Genomic DNA, 15,084 nt, shown 5'->3' on the forward strand with positions numbered 1-15,084 from the left:
TTAGTGTCGCAAATAACTTGAAAATAACTTCAAATAGCTTAAATATAACTGCAATGAATTACATAATTTATATTATTCTGAATGCTTAATATGTAAGTATACTTAATTAGTTGGTAATTTATGCAACATATTTTGCAACATGCATCACCTGATATAAATTTAATAGCTTATTAAATTATGTGCTAAAAATTGAACCTGATTTCTTTAGGACCTGCTTGACTCCTTGGTCATGTATGACCAATACTTCCGGAAATCTCTGGAAGACTTTTAGGTGACAGGAGTCTTCTTCAATGTGCAAACTATCTAACTTACTAATAACTGTCTTTTTAGTCTAAATGAGTAAATGTAGATTTCAGCGCTATCTAATAAACAGCCAAAGCATAAGCTAGACACAATTAAATATATTTTTCATTGTAAGTACCATCATTACTGATTTAATAGCAATTAATGTTTTCTTTCTAATTAAAAAATCCTCAGAAAGCAAAAAGGCTTCAAGAAAAAGCTATAGAAGCCTCCAGATACCATAAACGACCACAAAATGCAGTATTTCACGGAACAGATATTAAAGGCCTTAACACAACGGTAAGATTCTTTTTCTCCATAACATTTTCTTAATAGACATTAAATTTAGGGTGTTTGTACAACTGTGCAAATGTACTGAAAACCACTCTAAAAATTTAGAGTTATCACTCTAAATTTTACACTTTAAATGGGTGGATTATATGGTATTTAATTATATCTCAATAAAACTGTTCAAAAAAGAAAAAAAATTAAAATTTAAAAATTAGAAGTTAAAAAATCTAATTAAAAAAAAAAACTTAGGTTCCCAAAATTTTATTTATATGGGATTTTCATCTCACATTTTTTCTTTTTGCTGTTCAAATTTCACATCATTAAGACATGTTTATCTCCAAGGTATATCCACTCTTGCCCAGTTCTGGTTTAGAGTAGGCCCAGTCCTCCAGGCTTTCTAAGAAACTGCTATAAACACTAGTCAGCTTATAACTGTCCTTATCTCTCTTTGACAGAAAAGACGCAGTGCTTCATTTTCCTGGCAAATAGATCCCAAGTGTTCCTGGTATCCTCTGCTAGACTTAATTTGCCCCCAGTTACAAAGCTGATAAGCAATAGAAATAGAATTCAAACCTACTTTTCCTGGCTCCGATGCCCTTATGTTTCTATTATGCCATAACTGCCTCCTCGTTACTCATATGTACATTTGTGTCTTTTCAAAAGTAAGTTGAAGGATGAATTTTTCTCTTGTTGAAAATTGTGTAAATGGACTTTTGACATTTACCTTTTACCTTTTTTAGGTGCCCTCTGGTGGGGTAGTAACAGTGGAAAGCACTCCTGCCCGATTAGTAGGAGGACCTCTGGCTGATACGGATATTGCTCTTAAAAAACTGCCCATTCGAGGAGGAGCCTTGCGGAGGGTGAAAGCAGTTGAAATTGTGGATGCACCAAAAAAGAGTATTCCTACGTAATATATTCTAGAGACTTTTTGAAATAAAATCAGCTCGTAATTTTTTAGTTGAATATATCTTTATACATATGTAAAGCCAATATTTTAGAATAAGTATTTGAGTATAAATATTTTAGTAAAATACTATAAAAATAAAAGGACATATAATTTATTTTTATGGAAAACATCAACATGTAATATCAGAAGAGTTGTCATCAGTTTCTTTGGAAAGGCTCCCAGTTTTATTAAGTGAAATTGTAAAACATCAGTTAGGACTCTGTTGGTTGCATATGAACTATTCTAACTAGTTTAAGCCAGAAAAAAAATTTCTTACAGGCTCTGTATCTATCAAACCTAGGAGGAATTTAAACTACAGGCATTGCTGAATCTAAGGACTAAAACTATATGAGTAGGATCTTCTCCTTCCCTAGCAGCTCCTGGCTTATATTCTCTTAGGTTCATGCCTGTGTCTCCGTGGTTTCTGCAAATGCCTATGCATCTCAGGACCCCGATTGCCCACATGCCTACTTCTGAGCCATTCACCATGACTTTGGCCATGGCTGAGTACTGCCTATTCCTGGAGCCAGAAGCAGGGCAACTCCATCCAAAACATATGGATAGAGTGGGGAATCAGGGTACTATTACCAGAAGCACGTATATATGAATATTGGACAGCAAGATAAACAATAACTCTGCAACAAATATGTTGGTCAAAATAAAATTATGTTTTCTCTGCTATAAAAGCTAATGTTAGTCATGAGCTAAATGGTAAAAAAGAAAAATATAGCTGGTTTTACTCTTAATGTATAAATATGCAAAGCAAACTCTAATGCTGCTTCTCTTCTTTGATGGGGAAGAGAAAGGTGTAATGGGGGAAGTGTTTTCCCTCATTTGGTAGTAGAGGTATCTTGTCAAAGAATAGGAGATAAATGCCTTTATGCTAGACATAGAGCAAATCTGTGTCCCTGGATGCCGTTATGAAGTCTCCTTCTCCTGCCTTCATTCCCTTCACACTCCTCCTCCAGCCTGGAAGCCATAAAGTTGAGTTCGTGTCCCGGGATCAGAGAAACAAGGACCTGTTTCTTAGGAAAATAAACGAATTTGAGTCTCGATTCTGGGCCCATGGGGCACACTCAGCAGTGTACTGGTAAATGTATAACTACTGCCTCTCCAGGAGGGAAAAGCCCTGATTTACATCATGTTCTCACCAATTCACATGGTATAAATACTGCCACTATTACCAATCTCAAGCTACCAACGTGATGCCATTGAATACAGCATTGGGAAAACATAGATAGCGTCTTTCATTATTAGATAAGAGCAGGCTGTATCACCTCAATGGATCCACATTTTCCTCCCTCTTCTTTCTTCCTCCTCCCCCTCCTCCTCCTCCTCCTCCTCCTCTTCCCTCAACTCACATTCTTCTAGGGATTTTCCATTATCCTGTCTGTGAAGATAGTAACGTCTTCATTGAGGGGTAGAGGTTGCAGCTGTTGTTATTGTTCTAATTAGAATGAGTTGCCAGTTCACCTCTGATTGGTGGCCTCTCACCCTGGCCCAGATGCCCATCTTCTTGTGCCCCATAGGAGTAGATAACATGCATCACTTTATCAGTGAGCTTTGTTCTCTCCTGAATCCCTTCCTCTAGTCTACCACCCTCAAGAAGATATTAGAAGGCATAATTTGTTTCTTTCCTTCACAGGAAACCCTAAGCATGGGTAGGAGCATACAACAATGAGATGCCCATACAAAAAGCACCAGATACATCTTAGGTACACGTCAGTAAACCCAGAATTGATGTAAAGTGTCCATGGCTAAGAACAACGAACCTTCGCTCCATTTTGTAGACTATAAGCTCTCTAAGAACAAGATAGACACCATATCTCATTAATTATTGTACTCAGTATCTCAGAAAATAAATTATTAGATAATGTGATGGTGGCCTCAGCTCCTGGCAGCCTTTCCCTTGAGCTCTGCAAATGCAGCAAAGTACTGAGCTCAAAGGGAAGATTCAGCCAACAAAATACTATACAAGTAATGCTCAACACAGACAACATGTTAGTTTAAATGTATTTACTTCATAGCCGGGCGTGGTGGCTCATGCCTATAATCCCAGCACTTTGGGAGGCCGAGGCGGGCAGATCACGAGGTCAGGAGATCGAGACCATCCTGGCTAACACGGTGAAACCCCGTCTCTACTAAAAATACAAAAAATTAGCCAGGTGTGATGGCAGGCACCTGTAGTCCCAGCTACTCGGGAGGCTGAAGCAGGAGAATGGCGTGAACCCGGCAGGTGGAGCTTGCAGTGAGCCGAGATTGCGCCACTGTACTCCAGCCTGGGTGAAAAAGCAAGACTCCATCTCAAAAAAAAAAAAAAATGTATTTACTTCATAACATGATAGATTTTTGAAAATCTACTACATGAATATAACTAAGGTGTGGAAATAGTACTACTTGCTTGAGAATCATTTTTGTATGTAGTACAACTAAATGTCTCAGATTGATTAGGACTGACTCTAGATAATTTGTGATGTCTGTGGACCTTTCTTCTTCCATGTAGGTTTTGTCCATCAGCAAGAAGAAAGGTAAAACAGGGCAGATTATTATGTAACAGCTATTTAATAGACAAATAAGTTTAAGTTGATGGAGAGCAGTAATGTTCCTTACTGCAGACACTTGTACTTGGTAGACAGATTCACCCAAGTTTGCATATTATAATTCCAGCCACCACACAATGAGTGAGTGAATCTTTCTCACAATGTCACTAACTCTAAGTCTCTGTCTCTCATCACATCCTATACTCTCACACCACCCCTGAGCCCTAGGGGACATGATGCCTACCCGATCCTGCCTGGCTGAGAGAAGGATGGTATATTTTCTTACACTAGTCAAGTGAGACAAAATTTCAAGCTTTCAAACTGAAATTTTTACTAACCAACTGAATGAAAAGAAAGTCAAAAGAATAAAAGTGTGGAATTCAGTGAGCACAGATAAAAGTAGCTTCAACAATCTCAGTAATGAGACTTTGACCACATGGGGGAGCTCAATCTAGCATGGTTAAACTAATTGTCAGACAGTGCTTACTTAACATTGGGTGAAAAAATCAGTGAATAATTAGGTGAATAACTTTCATCCATCTGGCATCCTCAGTCTGCCTCATGGAACATAAAGTATATTTTACATACAACTATATTATCCACCTTAAGTCTTTTCAGGTCAAATATCCAGTTTCTTTCATCATTCTTCTAATAATATAATTTCTAGAATGTATGAATCTGGTCAGCTCCATCTGAAGTGCTACAATTTGTTAATATTCCTCTAAACTGTGACCAAACGGAACAAAGATTTTTCAGGTGAGCAGGATCAATGTAGTCCCTCTCATTTTTAACATGCATTCTGCCAACACAACCTTAACTTCATTAGTTTCATTATCAACCATTTTTCTTTGTTGCTTATATTTAGTTGCCTTTCAAGGGAAATGTCAGGGATGCTTTCTGAAAAAGAATAGCAGATCCTGACATCCAGGAACTATCCTGGTACTATCAGGTCAAAATTCTATAGATAGACCCAATACCCCAACTTTGGTTTCTAATATCATTCTCCAGTAAAACGAGCCAGGGCTTCTTGGAGAAATGGCTAATTCTAAGGCTGGGGCAGAAATATATGAGTCTGGAGCATCTTACTGAGCTCCCAGTGGCCAAAGCTGGAATGATTTGAACAAATCAATAATGTAGGTTTGGATTATAAACCAAAGTATAAACAAATGTTCAAACTCCATACTGATATAAATAAATGATGAAAGGAAGGAAAAAAGGAAGGAAGGGAGAGAGAAAGTGGGGGAAGCCTCCATACAAAGAATTCTAAATGATTTATGTAGATATTCCCTCCTCAAGAAGGTAGAAGATAACTACCCATTCTCAAGTATGGGTTATGCTTAGTGACTTCTTTCCAGAGGATATAATATAGAAAGAAAGTGGAAAGAAACTTTACAATGGAGAAAATTGGCAAACACTACTTTAGCCAAGATTAAACACCATCAATGGCAAGTCACGTCAATGACATGTGCCTTTGATATGACGTGTTGAGTATGATTTACCTCTGTGGTCTTCATCCCAAAAGCCTGTAATACCAGTCTAACAAATACATCAGGCAAACCCAAATTGAGGGGCATTTTGCAATATACCTGACCAGTACTCAAAATTGTCAAGGTCATCAAAAACATGGTCTGAGACATTGTCACAACCAACAGAAGCCTGAGAAGACATGGCAACTCAGTGTAACATGGGATCCTGGAACAACAATAACAAAAAAGGAGCTTAGGGGAAAACTACTGAAATCTGAATAAAATGGGAAGTTTAGTTAATATTGTATTGGGTTCAGCCTATTAGTTGTGACATATATAATATAAGATATTAACAATAAGAATAAACATGGGGCCAGCACAGTGGCTCAGGCCTGTAATCCCAGCACTTGGGAGGCTGACTTAGGCAGATCACTTGAGTCCAAGAGTTGGAGACCAGCTTGGGCAATGGAGTGCAATCCTGAAATACAAAAATTATCTGGGAGTGGTGGTGTACACCACACCTGTAGTTCCAGCTATTTGGGAGGCTGAGGTAGGAGGATCAATTGAGCCTAGGAGGTTGAAGCTGCAGTGAACCGTGATTGCATTACTGACACAGCAAGACCCTGCCAAAAAAAGAAAAAAGAAAGAAAAAGAAAAAGAAAAAAAATGGTGAGAAGTATATAGGAACTCTGTACCATCTTGCAGCTTTTCTTCAAATTTAAAACTATTTTAAAATGAAAAGTTTATCAAATGTACAAGAAGAAAACATTAAAAAGTGGGCAAAGGACATGAACAGACACTTTTCAAAAGAAGTCATTCATGCAGCCAACAAGCATATGAAAAAAAAGCTCAATATCACTAATTACATTAGAGAAATGCTATCAAACCACAATGAGATACCATCTCACACCAGTCAGAATGGCTGTTATTAAAAAGTCAAAAAAATAACAGATGCTGGCAAGGTTGCAGAGAAAAGAGAATGCTTATACACTGTTGCTGGGAGTGTGAATTAGTTCAACCATTGTGGAAAGCAGTGGGGCAATTCCCCAAAGAGCTAAAAACAGAACTACTATTCGACCCAGCAATCCCATGACTGAGTATATGCTCAGAGGAATATAAATCATCCTACCATAAAGACACACGCACATGAATGTTCACTGCAGCACTGTTCACAATAGCAAAGACACGGAATCAACCTTGTCTTTGAACATGCCCATGATGACAGACTGGATAAAGAAAATGTGGTCCATGTACACCATGGAATGCTATACAGCCATAAAAACAATGAGATCATGTATTTTGAGGGAACATGGATGGAGGTGGAGGCCATTATCCTTACCAAACCAACACAGGAACAGAAAACCGAATACCGCATGTTCTCACTTAAGTGGGAGCTAAATGATGAGAACTCATGGACACAAAACGGGGAACAACAGACACTGGGGCCTACTTGAGAGTGGAGAGTGGGAAGAGGGAGAGGATCAGGAAAAATAACTATTGAGTACTAGGCTTAGTACCTAGGTGATGAAATAACCTGTGCAACAAACCCCTGTGACATGAGTTTACCTATAGAACAAACCTGCATGTGTACCCCGAACCTAAAATAAAAGTTTAAAAAATAAACAAAAGTTTATTTAAAGTTCAAAAAAGAGTCTGGCCAGGCTTGGTGGCTTATGCCTGTAATTCCAGCACTTTGGGAGGCAGAGGCAGGTGGATCACCTGAGGTCAGGAGTTTGAGACCAGCCTGGTGAACATGGTGAAACCAATCTCTACTAAAAATACAAAAAATTAGCCAGGCATGGTGGCAGGTGCCTGTAATCCCACCTACCCGGGAGGCTGAGGCAGGAGAATCACTTGAACCCGGGAGGCGGAGGCTGCAGTGAGCCAAGATCATGACATTGCACTCCAGCCTGAGCAACAAGAGCGAAACTCCATCTCAAAAAAAAAAAAAAAAGAAAAAAGAAAGATTTGATAGAAACAGCAGAGGAACTTTAGGCATAGATAATTATTATCCCTTGTATCATCTTATGAAGAAATATTTGTGGGGTCAATATTAGATCCTTTGCCACCTTTTTCTCCTCAGCCTTAAGCTCTCTGAAAAATAACTGGTTATGAGCTAAGCCAAATGAGCTCAGCATAAACCCAAAGCTGTGAAACTGAGTCTTTACCATGGTACCACTACAAGAATTGGTGGTTGGTTTGTTTTTTAAAATGATCTCTTGACTGATCTAGTCAAATGATTTTGGATAGGACAAAAGAGAAGTACATATTGTCCCCATTCAGCTTCATTTTGACCACCCTCTTTTTTATCTTCTATTCTGATATCATAAAATTGCTTTTGAATTAGATATTTCAGTCTATCCCCTGCATTGTCCCACTTCAGTGTCAACTCTGTGAGTCAAGGATTACGTCTGGATTGTTCACTAATGTACCCTAAAGCTTAATGAATATTTGTTGAATGAATGAATAATGAACAGAAAGAATAAGTTTTTTTATATGCAGATGACACTATTTGTGCCAAAAACTGGGAAGAATTTACGTTATGTCATCACCATCAAAAAGCTTAAGATAAACTGTTTTAAAACCAGATTGCCCAGTTTAGCAAATGTTCTTATTTTTAACCCAATGTAGTATGTGAATTCAATTAAAAGAACTAGAAAACCATTTTGCCATTAACTGGAAGACTAATTTTATTGATTTAAGCTAAAATGTTTATCATCACTGAAATAAAATTGTCATGACAACTATGAGTGATTGAGGACAACTGGTTGAATAAGTTTTTAGACTAAAATTACATGGTCTTGCTTTACAGCATTGAACTTTTGATCTTCAATCAGTTGCCCAGATTGTAAAAGAGAACTGTTTTTTAAGGAAAACCGTAACACTGCTTCTAGGTACCACTTCAGCTCCTCTGCAGGAAATGAATTCTAGGAGGATAGCTGTCTGGTCATTTTTATGAGAACATTAGCCCTACCCTCCAACCAGTTGATTTTCTGAGCTTAGGGATCCACCCTTAATTGGCAAGATAAGAAGTTTTCAATCTAGGCAATTAGCAGCCCTACAATCTCATATTATCTGCTACTCATGCAAAACTGTTTATATGAAATATTACTGAATGCTATGAGGTCCTTCTTTAATATTGAAAATTCCTAACCTGGGGTTTATGCAGCCCCCTGAAATTACATGCAAAATGTAATTTTATGAGTGTTTATTTATAAAATCCCTAATAAATTATCTATATGTCATCAGAATTTGAAAGTGGCCCATAATGTAAAGAATGACCCTCCTTTAATTCAGTTTATTCTTGGATCAAGTCAAACCACCAGACAGCTCGTTACTTGTTCAGTATTATTTTAGCCGATTTTATAAACTTTTTATATTTTACTGGAACCGGATTGTATAAGAGAGAACCTGTCATTGTAAGGATACTTGAAACCAGTGCTGTAAACCGTGGTAGCCACTGTGAAAACCTATGGGTCAGATTTTTATTGATTCTTTGTCCTGGAAAAGTCTGGGCCTCTATTGAACATGTGGTTTGGTTTTTCTTATAAGCATGTGAATCTTGAAACTGTTCATGTGTCCCTCTTCACTATGAGAAGTGGGAAACAGACCAAATTTATAGGCACCCTTTATCAAAGGTATAGGCATTTACAACATGCATTCAAAAAGTATTAATCTAAACCATAACTCCATTGTGTTACTTCCCTGTCTTCATGTCCCATTGTTCCAATTTCCTCCACTACTTCATGTTTTCCTTTTCTTCTTTATATGTCTTTAAAGCTTCACATCTTTTTTGAAATAAGATGTGAGATATAAATTGGCAATATAAAAAACAACTCATCTAACACAAAATTTCCATCAAATTGTACTTTACTAAAACGAAGTTTCTTACTTTTTGTTTATTGTTCCTTTTCCAAAACAAAGACAATAAAAATGAGAACATAAAAAGATTTTAGTCCTTAATGCATAGAAAAATACTTTAATATAGAAGATGGCTTGGTAATGAAATGTACATTTCAGAAACCACACAATATACTACATTAAATATTACTTTTTAGGATAATACTGCCATTAATTTTGGCACAGTTTAAAAGTCAATATTAATGTATAAGATACCTTATAAAATTGGTTACAATTTTATTCCATTGACTATTGTATTAAAAATATATATCACATTTGCCTTTCAATTGATGTTTTCTTTAAAACAAAGACAGCTTCTAAGTAAAATATTATTGAGAAATTACCTGAAAATGTTGGAATAATTCAATAGCAATAAAGCAATTACAACAAAAAATGACCAGTATTAAAGAAATAATTTGGATAACTACTACAAGAAATATTTGACCTCATAAATACAAGTTTTCAGGTCGCTGTCATCTTGCTTGAGGTATTTTCCATGTTTTCTCTTAATGTAATACTCTCATTTTGTAAAATCTAGTCCTGTAAGATTTAAAAGAAGAATTGTTAATATTCATTCCAATATGACTCTTAAGATTTTCTGCTTTTATACAGCCCTATTGAAAAAATGAATTTCAAAAGCCTAAATACATGTCTGATGTTTAAAATTTCTTCAACAAATGTAATATGAATAATTACAGGGTTAAATGGCTTTCTTACAAACTATTCATGGAGAAGCAAGGATAATTTTAATTATCTACCAAAGTGTATTATATTCCAAGATCATTTAGAATTATTTGTATATCAGAGCTTGTGTGGTTTGTAAATAATATAAAATGAGTAAAAATGAAAACATTTTTACTTTTCATAAAAACATTTTTACTTTTAACATTTTAGGGAAAAAAACTAAATATGGCAAATTTGCTACTTTGTTGGATAACTTGAAAAAATCAGAAGAATTAAATAGTGACTTTTAAAGAAAAGTAAACTGCTATTCTCTTACATACACATTTAAATTACCTCCTGTTATTTTCTGTGGAAAATTATATTTGGGGGGCATCACCTGTCTTCTGCCCATTCCATGAGACCTTGAAAGCAAGCAGTCTACATACATGTCCCAGAAATCCTGAGCTATGTTTAAGAAGAGATTATAATGTCCAGGCCGCTGAGATTTTTGCAAGAACAACATGAAATTCCAAAAAGCATCCACATTGTGCTCTATCTTGAGTTCCTTGAGATCTATCAATGTCAAAGAGCAAGCTTTCCAGCACTGGAGATCAATGTCTTCGGTGATTCCTGGGCTAATGCTGGCAAGCACTCCTTTTTGAAACTCAAAGTCAGCGTTAACCAGATTGATCAGTATCATGCAGCCCAGCTGTAGAGAGAACCATCTTCTTGTAGCAAAACACATATTCTATACAGAAAAAAAATGAGGGAGGATATATTTAACTTAAAAAAGTTATGCAATCACTTGATCTAAAAAACTATAAATACACATATATTTGCTTTTGATCGAGCCAAATTTGCTTACTAGGTATTTGTTAGTTTTTTCTAAGCCACTGATTCTCTCACACCTTCCTTTAGGATGTTGCAGTTCCAGTTTGATTTACAACGTTCTGATGAAGAGACTTTGGGAGTCATTGAAATCCAACACATTTATGAAAATGCAAAGGTTCATTTCATCACAGACCTTTAAAACTGGCAGAAACCTTAAAGAGCTTGCGCTCCAACCTTCTCCCTTTACCAATTAGAACAGGGTTCCACAAGTCTTCAGACTCCTGACTGCCTATCCAAGACTCCTGTCTACCACAACACATTTCAACTAAGTGGATCGAAATGTAGTCCTTTCTACATGTAACCATAAGAAGTATTTTGTTGTTGTTAATTGAGATATTATTAACCCAAATGGTACTAGATCTCACAAGCATCGTTTAAGTTTCAAAGTTACTGCTGTTTCCATTTTCATGTATTGAAAAATACTTGTTACGCACTAATGTCCGGTGTATTCCTGGCTTCCCTCAGTTTGTTCAGGAGCTGGCTGGAGAAGATGAACATAGACATACATGAAGTGGCACGAAAACAAAGGCGATAAAAATCTTTCTAATGCCTCTTTGCGTGTTTCCTTGCCAACTGATTGTTCGGTAAAATCGGCCCAAAGCACATAAGAGGAAGTTAAGGACTAAGTTGGCATTGAATTGCCACACACCGACTGTTCAAGACTGCTGTTGGAAATGTCCCTTTTACAACATTGACAGCCAACGGGGAGGGATAGGGGGAGAACAGATCCAGAACACAGGACTCACCTTTTCTCCCCGTACACCGCCGTCTGCCACCTCCCCAAAAAAAGTTAGGCTGAAGAGAGAAATCACACGAAACAAATCTAAACAGTACATTCAAGTCGTTTCACATCGTCGAAAATTGTGCATATTCCCCAGACAAAGCTGAAAGCCGGCAGTTTATGACACGTGTTGTATCGGAGGGGCTAGGGTAGTAGAACCAGGGAATTTCTTCCCCCTCAATTTCAGGTTAGCGCCTCGCCCAGTGTCCCCCGCACCAGGTCAGGTCACCTGGGCGCAAAAGAGGGAGCCCACGCGTGAGTCGAGGACCTCGGGTCGACGGCCGACGCGCGCGTCGCGGAGCGGTGTCCTGGGTGCGCTGCGCTCGCTGGGAGGAGGACCGGGCGCCTCCTGCTCAGGAGGACCCCTGCCCTCCCTGGGTCCCGACTCCTGCCAAGGGCGCCCCTACCCAGCGGACCCACTCCCCGAGGCAGGCGAACTGGGCGAGGCAGTCCTGTGACACCCACCCCGAGCGCTCACCGGGCGTCCGAGCTCGCCCAGCGGAACCGTCTCAGCCGCGTTGCGGTCCGGCGCTGGGAGGCTCTGGCTGGCACTGGCTAACCGCGGGTGGCGCTGCCGGTTCTGCTGCGGCCGGGCGGGGTTCCCGAGACAGACCTGCTGATGGGACCGCGATCCTTTTCTAGAGGCTGATTGAGGGGACAGAGCGTGGGTGGCCGCGCTCTCGAGGCCCCTTCCTGAGCTCCCCCAACTTCCCAGCCTCCAGACCTCCGGGCCCTCTGTGCCCTGCGCCCCTGCCTTGGCGGCTGCTCTTGCCTCTCCTGCCCTCCTCCGACTTTCTTGCTATCCCAAAGGGTGAGGGTCTTCTTCGGTCTCTCCTTCTTACTTTGTTCCTTCTTTTTTCCTAGCTGAGAATACCCATCTCGGCGGTAGTCAGTCCACATACCCAAGTCATCTTCCTCCGCCCACCTATGCTCCACACCGTATTCTCCTACCCAGAGAAAAATTCTCTTAAGGCTGTGGACTCTCTAAAAATCTTAAACCTCCCTGAACGGTTCTAATCTCTAGCTAAACACCGTTTATTATTAACACTAACACATACACACGAACAACCATATCCTTGTTCTACCTAAATACACACTCTGGGGGAAAAGTTTCCTTTAGCCCTTCGTGGATGAAGACCCCAACAAGTACCTTGAATTTCACATATGTATGTTGTCCATCAATATCAGCCCGAACACATCACTTGGACTATATATGAGTTTATGTCTATCTGCTCTGCCCAGCAGCGATGATCAGATGGGGCTAGGGAAATCAATCCAAAGCCAGCTGCCTTATCCCCATTTCCCCTCACGCAGGCCACCCTTCTCACAGGTTCTTGAGCTGGGGTGGTGAAATCATGGGGTGAGATGAGTGCCAAACCGAACAGCCCAGTTCCCCAGTCATTGTCCCCGCTAAAGTTCACTTCTCCCAGGACCCACTATTATTCAGAGCTCCACCCTGTTCTCATCATGTCGGTGAAGCTAACGTGGTCAATCATTCGTTCTCCCCTGGCAATGCCTTTCTGCGCCCCTTCTATCTGCAGGACCACCTACTGCACAAAAGAGAACTGAGAAAAGGAGAAGACGTGCTTACTCGGATTAGGTGGGATACACACGAATTCATCTCACACCAGATATTCTTCTGCTCTAGACTTCCAAGTGTTTCAGTCCACCATTAAACATGGACTCTCACAATTAGCAGAGACTCAGAGTGACCTAATCCAACATCCTAGCTGAAACTTGAACAAACCACCCTCCCAAGGAATGTGTCCACCCACCAAAGCCACCCTCCCAAGGAATTTGTCCACCCACCAAAGCTGTTGTCCAATGTGACTTAACCTTGGGCACACGTCTCCACCCCCAAAGGAAGCAACCCCTTCCATCTTTGGGATAATGCTGGCCCTTCAATGCTTCCTTCTAAAATGAATTGGCTCCATTTCTCTGTTGAATAACCATGTAGTTCCTGTCTGTCTTTTTTTGCAAGATATACTTTATTTTTCATAAAACTTTTTATCTGTATACAAGTATTGCAAAGCCTATTGAAAAGTTGTAAAATATAGAAAAATATAAGGAGACAGGTAATAGTTGTCATTAAAATGCATTTTTAAAGAATATTCTAATATTAGAATTAGAGTAATGTACTAAATAGGAGTACATATTTGGGTTTGATTATTATAACACACACACAGGAATGGTATTCTGAATATAGAACTTATATAGATCAATAATAGAAAAATAAGGGTAATTCACAGAAAAGTAGACCTTAATATTCAGTAAACATGACAAAAAATACTGAAATATTTTAAATTTAGATAGACTTAGTAACAAAGCCATTTCAAGGAAATGATATATTGTCTTCCCCAAATAAAGCTTAACAAAAATTAATTTGATAAAATATAATCTCAGCAATCTTTTGAGAAAATGAACACTTCTTATGCTTTTGATGAGACTATCAGCTGATATAATCACCATGGAAGAAAACTGGCATTATCTGTTTAATCTGAAAGTGATCCAGAAATTCTACTCTTGGTGTCTACCCCCAAGTCAGTGAGAGAAGATATTCTTTATGTGACTGATTTTTCTGAAGAGTCTACTTGCTACATTCAAACAGAATCTGGAATGATGACAAACATAATTTTTAAATCATCATTGGGTAATCAAGAAAGTGAAATCTCCAGGGAAAAAGGGGGTGGAGGGGAAGCATAAATAATCAGAGTAAGGAAAAGAAGGAAGAGAAAGAGAGAAGGAGGAGAGGAAAGTGAGATGTAGATAGTAAATTTAGGCTTTATTAAAACTAGTAAGTATCTACAGTAAAGACTGAGATATAGATATTGAATTTAGACTTCGTAAAGTTGTTAAATATGTATGCTAACATTTCTTGGGCAATTTCTAAATGACAGAAATAGAGAACAATACTCTTGAACCAGGGAGAATAAAAAATGAATAAGAAAAACAGATTGACAAATAAAAAAACTAATTGAGAAAGCAAGAAGAGAGAAAAAAGCACAGCAAAAGTGACAAGTAGAAAGTGCATTTATAAGATTCAAGTCAACAATCATGATAAATAGTCTGAACTTGTCGATTAAAGGATGGAAGATGTGGTTGGATTTTAAATTCTGCTATGTGCTTTTACAAAAGATACACACACAAGAAATGAGGACAGAGAAACTTGAAAAGAATGGAAATAAATATACCATGAAAATGTTAATTGTATTTTAAACTGACAACTTTATTAATACAAAAAAGCATGATAAAGGAGAAAGGGGAACACTACATAATGATAAAATACTCAGTTCAGAAGAAGATAAAAATATTCTAAATTTAGAT

General features: G+C 38.4%; 2 protein-coding genes across 8 annotated transcripts in view; one reads left to right on the top strand and one right to left on the bottom strand.

Moving 5' to 3' along the window:
- CFAP69 (cilia and flagella associated protein 69) overlaps window positions 1–11,495 on the top strand; it is a 76,955-nt gene extending 65,460 nt beyond the window's left edge. For 2 of the 7 annotated variants that reach the window (XM_050785314.1, XM_050785317.1), the window contains 3 exons: window positions 478–582; window positions 1,314–1,480; window positions 11,007–11,493. In XM_050785314.1, the coding sequence (XP_050641271.1) occupies window positions 478–582; window positions 1,314–1,480; window positions 11,007–11,118 (384 nt within the window). In that variant the 3' untranslated portion in view covers window positions 11,119–11,493. Of the gene's footprint in view, window positions 1–477; window positions 583–1,313; window positions 2,287–11,006 lie in introns of those variants that run through there. The other 5 variants (XM_050785321.1, XM_050785320.1, XM_050785315.1 and 2 more) reach the window with 3 other exon arrangements.
- Window positions 10,325–10,853, bottom strand: FAM237B (family with sequence similarity 237 member B). Its single transcript, XM_050785334.1, has one exon. It carries the CDS (start codon window positions 10,831–10,833, stop codon window positions 10,414–10,416), a length of 420 nt encoding a protein of 139 aa, XP_050641291.1. The 5' UTR covers window positions 10,834–10,853; the 3' UTR covers window positions 10,325–10,413.
- Window positions 11,496–15,084: the final 3,589 nt, after the last annotated feature.

This window comes from Macaca thibetana, chromosome 3 (genome assembly GCF_024542745.1).
Source record: "Macaca thibetana thibetana isolate TM-01 chromosome 3, ASM2454274v1, whole genome shotgun sequence".
Classification (NCBI taxonomy): Eukaryota; Metazoa; Chordata; class Mammalia; order Primates; family Cercopithecidae; genus Macaca; species Macaca thibetana.